Source organism: Sinocyclocheilus grahami, unplaced genomic scaffold (assembly GCF_001515645.1).
Source record: "Sinocyclocheilus grahami isolate Dianchi unplaced genomic scaffold, SAMN03320097.WGS_v1.1 scaffold914.1, whole genome shotgun sequence".
Lineage (NCBI taxonomy): Eukaryota > Metazoa > Chordata > Actinopteri > Cypriniformes > Cyprinidae > Sinocyclocheilus > Sinocyclocheilus grahami.
The window spans coordinates 343,720-354,170 of NW_015506093.1; the positions used below are offsets into that span (position 1 = coordinate 343,720).

Sequence of the window (10,451 nt, forward strand, 5' to 3'; positions counted from 1 at the left end):
GTTATAAATTCACTGTAAACCACGGCTTCACGGGGATTATTGCTTTAATATTAATCAATAATAATAATAGTGTACAAAGAAGCACAGAACATCTGGAGCCTAAAAACAAAATCTATTTTTATCAGGGAAAAAATAAAAAGAATCATCACTATTAGATTTTTCCCCCAGAAATCATGCGTTATTTCCACTACATGTTGCTAAAATAGAGACAGCAGCACAAACGGAAGCCGCCTGACAAACTGAAGCATCAGGATCCTGCAAAAACACAATCAAGCTGCATTTACACTTCAATCGGTTTGATTTCTGCTACATTTTCTCACGGATTGCAGCTTGTTGAAAACAGCAAATACAATATTTGCATCCGATTTTGAACATTTTTGAAAACATCAGACCCTAAGCGCATATGTGACCCTGCAGCACAAAACCAGTGTTAAGTCGCTGGGGTATATTTGTAGCAAAAGCCAACAATACACTGTACGGGTCAAAATTATAGATTTCTCTTTTATGCCAAAAATCATTAGGATATTAAGTAGAGATCATGTTCCATGAAGATATTTTGTAAACTCCCTACCGTAAATATATCAAAACTTAATGTTTGATTAGTAATATGCATTGCTAAGAACTTAATTTGGACAACTTTAAAGATGATTTTCTCAATATTTAGATTTTTTTGCACCCTCAGATTCCAGATTTTCAAATAGTTGTATCTCAGCCAAATATTGTCATATCCTAACAAACCATACATCAATGGAAAGCACATTTATTCAGCTCTCATGTATAAATCTCAATTTTGAAAAATTGACCCTTATGACTGGTTTTGTGCTCCAGGGTTACATATATATCTAAACACATTAGCAACTCAATGGGGATTGTTCATCACGGTTACACATCAGAGCGCCTAGATCTCAAATACAATCATTAGCTGCCATAACCATAATGTGCATTAATTTCAAGGATTACCTCAGCAATCCTTCCTCGTAACAAGTTCAGTCACTAACCTGAGGTGGCCCACACTGTAGAAGCGGCTGGCCCCGTCGGTGGTGCGAACCACTTTGAGGCAGAAGGCTGGTCTGAGGTGCCTGACCTCCAGCAGCACGAGCGCCAGATACTGGATGAACAGCAGCGCGTCCACCAGAGAGACGGCGTATCCCACGATGCCCCTGTAGTCGCGCTCTCGCGGCTCCAGCACCCGCACACCGTAGAAGAGCCAGTACGAGGCCACAAAGAGGAAGACCAGCGCCATCAGGAGGCAGCGGAAGACGAAGAAGCGCGGCAGCGAGGCGCGGGGCGGCCGCAGGAACAGAGCCCAGGACGAGATGAGCAGCACCAGCAGCTTGAAGGCCAGTGAGACGTAGAGGCCCTCGCACGGGGTCCCACAGGGCTCCAGAGAGTCACGCCACAGCAGCTGGGGCAGCAGCAGGAAGGCCAGCGGCGTCAGGAGCGCGAACAGACCCAGAACGCCGCTCAGGACGGGCCCCGCGTAGCGACGGCACTCCAGCGGAGACGAGTCCTCCAGCTCCTTAGACGCCCGCGTCAGGTCCTCGTTAGACACGCTGTGCTCGGACGTCCCGGTCACAACCGTGGTGGTCTCGCCCCAGTTATCATCCTGATGAGAGACGCACAGAAGTCACATGCAGCGCTGCTTTTGTGGATTAAAACCATTACAAATCATGTCGGATTACTGGATAAAGCTGAGATAAATTACATGAGAAACTTATTTCAGATAGTTGCCAAGGCAACATTTCTAATTTTAAGTTAAATTAATAAAATTAATAAAACAGCTAAATAGAATTTTGTTCCATGAACATACTTTGTAAACTCCCTACCGTAAATATATCAAAACTTAATGTTTGATTAGTAATATGCATTGCTAAGAACTTAATTTGGACAACTTTAAAGATGATTTTCTCAATATTTAGATTTTTTTGCACCCTCAGATTCCAGATTTTCAAATAGTTGTATCTCAGCCAAATATTGTCATATCCTAACAAACCATACATCAATGGAAAGCACATTTATTCAGCTCTCATGTATAAATCTCAATTTTGAAAAATTGACCCTTATGACTGGTTTTGTGCTCCAGGGTTACATATATATCTAAACACATTAGCAACTCAATGGGGATTGTTCATCACGGTTACACATCAGAGCGCCTAGATCTCAAATACAATCATTAGCTGCCATAACCATAATGTGCATTAATTTCAAGGATTACCTCAGCAATCCTTCCTCGTAACAAGTTCAGTCACTAACCTGAGGTGGCCCACACTGTAGAAGCGGCTGGCCCCGTCGGTGGTGCGAACCACTTTGAGGCAGAAGGCTGGTCTGAGGTGCCTGACCTCCAGCAGCACGAGCGCCAGATACTGGATGAACAGCAGCGCGTCCACCAGAGAGACGGCGTATCCCACGATGCCCCTGTAGTCGCGCTCTCGCGGCTCCAGCACCCGCACACCGTAGAAGAGCCAGTACGAGGCCACAAAGAGGAAGACCAGCGCCATCAGGAGGCAGCGGAAGACGAAGAAGCGCGGCAGCGAGGCGCGGGGCGGCCGCAGGAACAGAGCCCAGGACGAGATGAGCAGCACCAGCAGCTTGAAGGCCAGTGAGACGTAGAGGCCCTCGCACGGGGTCCCACAGGGCTCCAGAGAGTCACGCCACAGCAGCTGGGGCAGCAGCAGGAAGGCCAGCGGCGTCAGGAGCGCGAACAGACCCAGAACGCCGCTCAGGACGGGCCCCGCGTAGCGACGGCACTCCAGCGGAGACGAGTCCTCCAGCTCCTTAGACGCCCGCGTCAGGTCCTCGTTAGACACGCTGTGCTCGGACGTCCCGGTCACAACCGTGGTGGTCTCGCCCCAGTTATCATCCTGATGAGAGACGCACAGAAGTCACATGCAGCGCTGCTTTTGTGGATTAAAACCATTACAAATCATGTCGGATTACTGGATAAAGCTGAGATAAATTACATGAGAAACTTATTTCAGATAGTTGCCAAGGCAACATTTCTAATTTTAAGTTAAATTAATAAAATTAATAAAACAGCTAAATAGAATTTTTTTTTTAATAAAATAAAGAATACAAAAATGACAAAAGAATATAAAATGACTGAAAAGTCCACTAAAATTAAAGTAAATAAATAAAACAATAAAATAATGAAAAATAATTGAAAGAGCTGGCAACTAAACAAAATAAGTTTAAGCTAAACTTATTTTATTAAAATTAATAAATCAGATAACATGGCGGAAAAAAAAGAAAATTAAAGGGAAAAAAACCCCCACTTATTTCAGTCAGTTGCCGAGGCAAAATTTCTCATTTTTAAATTAAATTACTAAAATTAATAAAACAGCTAAATAGAAAATATTTTAAAAAGTATATAAATAATAAAAAAATTAAAAAAAGAATACAAAAAAAACGACTTGACAAAATGAGTGAAACATCCACTAAAATTAAAACATTTTAAATACAACAATAAAATAATTACAAATAATTTAAAGAGCTGAACTAAAATAAGCATTAGATGAAAAACTTTAACTTAAAAAATTATTAAACTGCAGCCTTGGCAACTAACCAAAATAAGTTTAAGCTGAACTTATTTTACTAAAATTACTAAATCAGATAACATGCGAAAAAAAGAAAATGTAAGAAAAAATTAAGAAAATTAAAAGGAAAAAACTTATTTCAGTCAGCTGCCAAGTTGTGTTTAAATACTAAAATTACTAACTAAAACTGTAATGATGATAAAGATATATAGAAATATTTTTAAAACTAATAAAAATTACGAAAGCACATACAATTTCTACAACTCAAAAAACTACAATAAAAGTCAAATAAATATACTATATAAATATTATTAAAACAACACTGGTCACATGGACTGATGCTATGGCACTTTTGTTGTACTTTATATTAATTTCGGTGCCAGACAAGTACTCACTGTTCATTAAGTCATTTTATTCTAAAGCATAAAGAAAATGGAAACAATATTTTTGTACAGTGACATTCATGACACATTTTCCACTAGATTTATGACCATAGCAACATTAAAAACAACATACTGACCAACGTGCTTTACAAAAATCAATACAGAGCTAGAAAATATAATAATAAAAGAGAGTAGACATAAAACTCTTCGAACAAATCTCTACAGCTGGTCGAACGCCAAAGAAAAAAACTGTTTTAACTTAGATTCGATGTGTCCTGATCTTTTACTTTTGAGGGGATTTTTGGTGCATTATTCTCAAAGGTGGTTCTCCTTCATGCATACAGTAAGTGAAATGATTTCCAAACACACACTCTTTGTCCGTGTGTGTCTTCTAGCAGCGTGCACTGACCCGGTCATCCCCGCGTGTGCTCTCGGCGTCCAGCAGCGGCTCTCCAGGGGCCTGGATGGTCACAGACTTGTCTCCTCTGCTGCTGCCGTCTCTGCTCTTCGAGCGATGCCTGTCTCTCCGCTCCCTGAACCACACGGGACACACCAGGAGTCACATGACACGGAAACTCTTTACACCCAAGCCACATTTAAAGGGTTCGTTCACCCAAGAACGAAAATTCTGTCATTAATTACTCACCCTCGTGTTGTTCCAAACCCGTAAGACCTTCGTTCATCTTCGGAACACAATTTAAGATATTTTTGATGAAATCGGAGGGCTCTCTGACCCTCCCATAGACGGCAAGGTAACTACCACGTTCAAGGTCCAGAAAAGTACCAAGATGATCGACAAAGTAGTCCGTGTGACATCAGCGGTTCAACTGTAATGTTACGAAGCTACGAGAATACTTTATTGCGCAAAGAAAACAAAAATAATGACTTTATTACACATTTTCGTCTCTACTGTGTCACTTTGAACGCGCGTTCACGACAGATATATATACGCGAGTGTGTGGCGGCGCCGGCGCTGACCCAGATCCGGTGTGATGACGATGATGATGGTACTGTCGTGATACGTACTTTTCTGGACCTTGAACGTGGTAGTTACCTTGCTGTCTATGGGAGGGTCAGAGAGCCCTCAGATTTCATCAAAAATATCTTAAATTGTGTTCCGAAGATGAACGAAGGTCTTACGGGTTTGGAACGACACATTTTCGGGTGAACTAACCCTTTAAACTACCACTCTACCACAAAAAAACGTTTTTTAGCCAGAATCCATTACATTGATCAAAAGTGAAAGAAGGACATTCATTAAGTTACAAAAGTGTTTTTTTTTTCTTGAGTAAATGCTGTTTTTTTAACTTTCTATTCATCAAAGAATCCTGAAAAATAAAATGTAGCAAGATTTCCACAACAATATTCATCAGCACAACATATCAAATCAGCATATTAGAATGATTTCTGAAGATCGTGTGACACTGAAGACTGCAGTACTGATGCTGAAAATCACAGAAATAAATTACCTTTGAACAGATATTCACATAGAAAACAGCTACTTTAAGTTTTACTGTATTTTTGATGAGCAGAAAAGAATCATTTCTAAAACATAAAAAACAAAAACATCTAAATAAGTTGTGCTCCACATGAAGCAGCTGACTGAGATCTTCAGGAGCTCTTGATAATCACAGGCAGGTGTGTTTGACTGAACTCTGCAGGTAAGCAGATCTCCAGGACTGAATAAGCAGGAATAATTTCGTACGCGTCTGTGATCTGCGTGTACCTGTGTTTGCGAGAGCTGCGTGAATGTGAAGACTTGTAGGAGTAGCCCGAGTACTGCGACTCGTTGTCCATGTCTGGGGCCGGTGGGCGGGGTTTGTGGGCCCCAGCTCCGCCCCTGGAGCGCTCTGTGGCTCCGCCCAGCCGAGTCTTGCGCTCCGAGATGGATTTGGATGACAGGGTCAGCGGCAGCTTCAGCAGTTCCACTTTACTCCTGAGAGAATCTATCTTGGAGGCTGACGAAGTGGAGAGGACGGACCTGTGAGGACAACTACGGAGCATCAGCATCCCATCACTGAACGCTTGAACATCAATTCAATTTTAAATTCGACTAATATTCATTCTTTATTCACAATCTCCTCGTCACAGGCAGGCACAGCAGCATGTGTTCGTGTTTGTGTGTGCTGTCTGCTTGTCACTCATAGCACGTGCCTATATCATGCACTATATCGAACATCTTTTCTATCGTTATCGAAGGTGGTGTACCGTCGATAAATATCGATACCGTTTTATCGCCCAGGCCTAACTGGAGGCCATCGAATTTGAGTGAAAATCATCAAAATCGCTGGCGGTGGCTGGCAACTTTTAAAAAAAAATGGTGGCGGGGAAAGAGTTAAATTCAATATTTACATCAGGGTTGTACAATGATCAAAACATCACAAATGTACAAAATTGCGATATGCATATCACAACAGCTTCAAAAAAATTAAATGAATAAAAAATCCGCTCAAGTTATATGTAACCTGCAGGCATCAAAACTCAAAATATAATCTAAACTGATTTTACACACTTAAAGCATCACCATACTGCATGCCACATGATTTAACCTTCCTGTTCAAACACGGAGGACTGAGACTTTTGTGTTTGGGTCAAATTTATCCAAACTGGTTTCCACGTAATTTGCCAAAAATCTACACTGAAGTGCAAATAACTAGTGCATTATGTTAGTATGCATTGCTATTTGTACTGCAAATCCTCGTATGAATAAAATTAATTTCAGACACTTATTTTCAGTGCTGCAATGGACTAGTAATTGAGATCGAAGCATTTGACAGATTTTGTTTTTGACTGTGTAAATCGACAAAGAAACAGCAAACTTTTCTTGGACAATTGAAAAGACAAGTCTCAGTTTTGAAGAAACTTTGTGTGTTTGCATTTCATATTTTAGTGTTTGCCAAGCTGCAATTAAAGTTTGCTGTTTGCTTTACCGGACTTTTCAGTGTTTTTTAACGCACTGATTTTTGCGAAACTGCACGTAAGCCAATAGGGCTCGATATAACCCCAATACCAAATCTGTCATTTTTGTACAGCCTTTCCAAAATGCATCTATGTGTTGAAACTTTGCATGCACATTCATGACCCTAAATGAGAAATAATCACCAAATTTCCAGAAGAAATTAATAGTTCAACCAGCATTTCGAGCAGTTTGAAAATCAAGCATAGGTCAAATTCACCCCAACACAACAGGAGGGTATATACCGCGGTTTCCTTCAATACCATATTGACCTGAATAGAAGACGATGTTTTTTTCTTGGAAGTACATCTGAAAAAACGCGGTCGTCTTATATTCAGGGTCTAGACTTTGACATGTCAATAATACACCCACAACAATAGGTGGCGCCAAATACGCATGAAACGAGTGTGCCATGACATACGTAATGTAATGCGTGTTGTAAAGATCGCGAGTAAAAACAAAAGAGAAAGAAAAGCTTACAGCTGCATGAGTCGTGACGGTCACGTTAGCCTGATGGGACCAAACTCCGCTTGTGATTTTAAAACGTAAGACCGTACCCAGATTTGAAGACTACAGTAAGATTTAACTTCTACTGTTAATTAGATTTCGGTAGGCTACTGTTAGATGGATAGCCTAATGGCGCTTTTCCACTGCGTGGTACGACTCAGCTCGGTACGGCTCAGTACGGTACGGCACGGTTTGTTTCCACTGCAGTTTAGTATCGCTTTAGAGTGGGTGGGATTATTCACATGTCGTTATAGTTGCGCACCGCCTCTACTGCCGAGACTCCTAAAAAACTTTTTCATTCCGCATCGCCCCATCAAGCTCTCGCTGGATCCGCTCCTCTGCTATCAACGAGAGGAACGTCTGTACTTCAAGTAAAGTGGAACAGCCACTTTTTGGTTTTAAAAAAAAGGTGCACTCGTTCGATCCTTCGCTGGCTGTGCTGATTTAAATCTAGCGGTTCTGTTTGTGTCTCATGTCGCAAGTTCAGTGACACAGGTAGTGACGATTTTCTCCAGCCAATCCGTGATCAGCAGAGTTTACACGTCACGTTTTGGTAACGGTACGGTTCACTTGGAGCCCCAACCGAGGTGGTACTGAAAAAAGTACCAGGTACTGTACCCAGTGGAAAACCCCCAAAAAGTGAACCGTACCGAGCCGTACCATGCAGTGGAAAAGCGCCATAAATGTCCTAATTCAGATGGGATACCCATTTTTTTTTTTTTTTATGGTATATCAAAAAGTGTATATTTTTAAACTGTGATTGTTGGTACATTTTACCAGATTTTACCATACTTTCAAAACAAAAATTTAAATAGGAAAAATATGCAATATGAAAATAATTGAAGACAAAATGTATTTTACTGAGAAAAAAACTGATTTGGTTTTTAAAAAGCCTTTTTCCAAAAGGTACATCTGGAAAAAGGGGGGTCGTCTTATATTCGGGCCAATACGGTATAATGCATCCCTAATTTACATTCATATTCAAACCCGAAACCCAACACTTGACCTCTGTGTAAAAACATCGGGCTTCATTTGTGAAACACAGGCTGCGGAAATGGTATTTAAATCATTCTCACGTAAATTGTCTCATTCAATTAATCACAACAATTCAGGCAACAGCGATTTTCCGCAGACATTCGTTCTGCTCATGTGACTGAATGATGCCCATTGTGTTCGAACCACTCACATACACGCATTATCAGCATTCCTAATCAATCCGAAATAACAGGAATTTCGGAAACACTTTAAGAACATCAAAAAACTAACTAATCTCAGATTTCAGCATCTCATAAAAACCCCGTTACTCAAACACACACACACACACACACACACACATTCCCCAGCCATCGCTTGTCATCTCCACGGCAACTGAGCTTGGCTGTTGCTATGGGAATGAATGTGTGAGGGGTCGGGAGGGGTCGGGAGGAGGGTTGGGGGTGTTTCTATGGCCGCCGTATATGAACGCATGAAACGCAAACCAGTGTAAAGAAATAACAGATGTCTATTTTTTGCATTAGTTTCATAAACAAACGGGCTGAGTTGTTTTGGCCGTTTCTTAAGTAACGGCTCAATCTGATTATCTAAATAAGAGCCAGCACTCTGCCGTCTATTTTTGCTCTTAACGCTCACATTTCTGTCTCCTAACAGGACTCATGTGAGACGGAAACAGACAGACGCGTCTCTTGTGTGTGTGGGCCGTCAGGAGTTGTTTACAGAGCTGATAAGACACCATTTGTCCAGGACGGACTCTGAACATGTGTCACCCATCAGTCTGAGGAGACCTTCAGATTCAACCCAACCGTGAATCAAGCGGTGCTGGGATTCATAATGCATTTTTTGTAGTAGTATGCATGTTGTTTAGACTACAAGCCAGGTTTTTAATCATCTCAAACATGCTATGACTTATATCCCAAAGCTAATTAGCATCAAGCAGCGCACACACAACATATCAGCTCTTGCACCGCTAACAGAAATCAGTTTGGTTAATGACGGTTAATTCGGTAAATTCATTCACATGCACACACTTTAAATTCGTTTAGACTTGGCATTTATAGTAAATGTTGATATTAAGGAGTGCCACTATAATTGTGTTCTGTACACAATTAAATTGAAAGGATTTTGTGAAGTGAGGGGAACTGCAATGACGTAAACATTTCGTAAAATTCGACTTCTGTTTTATTTTTCTCTATGCAATGCTATTTTGACCCGTGCAACTTATTCACGTGTGACTTTTGGAAAATATGGCAATTATTGGGGGACACTTCCTCCAGAGCACTGAAAGAATCCTTCATGAAACCAAAGTTGAACCAGAATCATTAAATTACTCAAATTATCACAGTTACCACACCAAGCACATTCTCGTCTGCCGCTTTAAATTCTCAAGCTCGTTACAGCAGGATTGATTCATTATCTGCAAAAAAAAAATCATTCTGAAAGTGATTCTCTGTGTCATTATCGTTATATGTGGACTCTGCTATTCTTTAATATTGAGAACGATGTTTAGAACTATATCTTCATTGTTATCTTGGTGTGAGCAGGCCTTTAAGGTTGGTCACATTTAATGTTGTTCAATACATTTTTGCAAGCAAAATCTAGTAATTTCAATAGGAATCCATGTAAAGGGCAATTTTACGAAAGATTTCGCAACTAGTCCATGTTGGCCAAGTTCTGCATGATCTGTGATTCATACATTGTTACACTGATAATAGACAATAAACCTTATTTCCATCTAAATCTGTCTGCAACTTTAAACGCGACAGCTCCTGGCAACACTTGCGTTTATGTGGGAACCGCTCGTAAACACTTCAGATACAGGTGTGATGAGCAAAACAACCTGAAACTCAATGAATCAGTATATGACCAATAACTAATAGGATGGACAAGATCCCGGATCTAGAAAGAAAAGGGGCTTTACTAGATAGCACACGTAGCCTACGTCTGCAAGACTTCGGTTCAAGATCGCTTCATCTGGAAAGCCTGTGTACAAACATCTGACAGACGTCTTTAAGTTACACTGTTGAAAAAAAACAGCATATGCTGGTTAGGTATGTTTTGAAGCTGGGATGCTGGTTT

General features: G+C 40.8%; 2 protein-coding genes across 2 annotated transcripts in view; both read right to left on the bottom strand.

Annotated features, from left to right (window-relative positions):
• The window catches only part of vangl2 (VANGL planar cell polarity protein 2), a 28,132-nt gene that overhangs the window by 15,456 nt on the left and 2,225 nt on the right, over positions 1–10,451 (bottom strand). The window contains exons 2-4 of the mRNA XM_016249165.1: positions 5,643–5,897; positions 4,326–4,449; positions 2,254–2,861 (exon numbers count right to left, since the gene is read on the bottom strand). Of these exons, the coding sequence (XP_016104651.1) occupies positions 2,254–2,861; positions 4,326–4,449; positions 5,643–5,713 (803 nt within the window). The 5' untranslated portion in view covers positions 5,714–5,897. The remainder of the gene's footprint in view (positions 1–2,253; positions 2,862–4,325; positions 4,450–5,642; positions 5,898–10,451) is intronic.
• Positions 10,026–10,451, bottom strand: part of LOC107564165 (uncharacterized) — a 4,883-nt gene continuing 4,457 nt past the window's right edge. The window contains exon 3 of the mRNA XM_016249174.1: positions 10,026–10,055. Within this exon, the coding sequence (XP_016104660.1) occupies positions 10,026–10,055 (30 nt within the window). The remainder of the gene's footprint in view (positions 10,056–10,451) is intronic.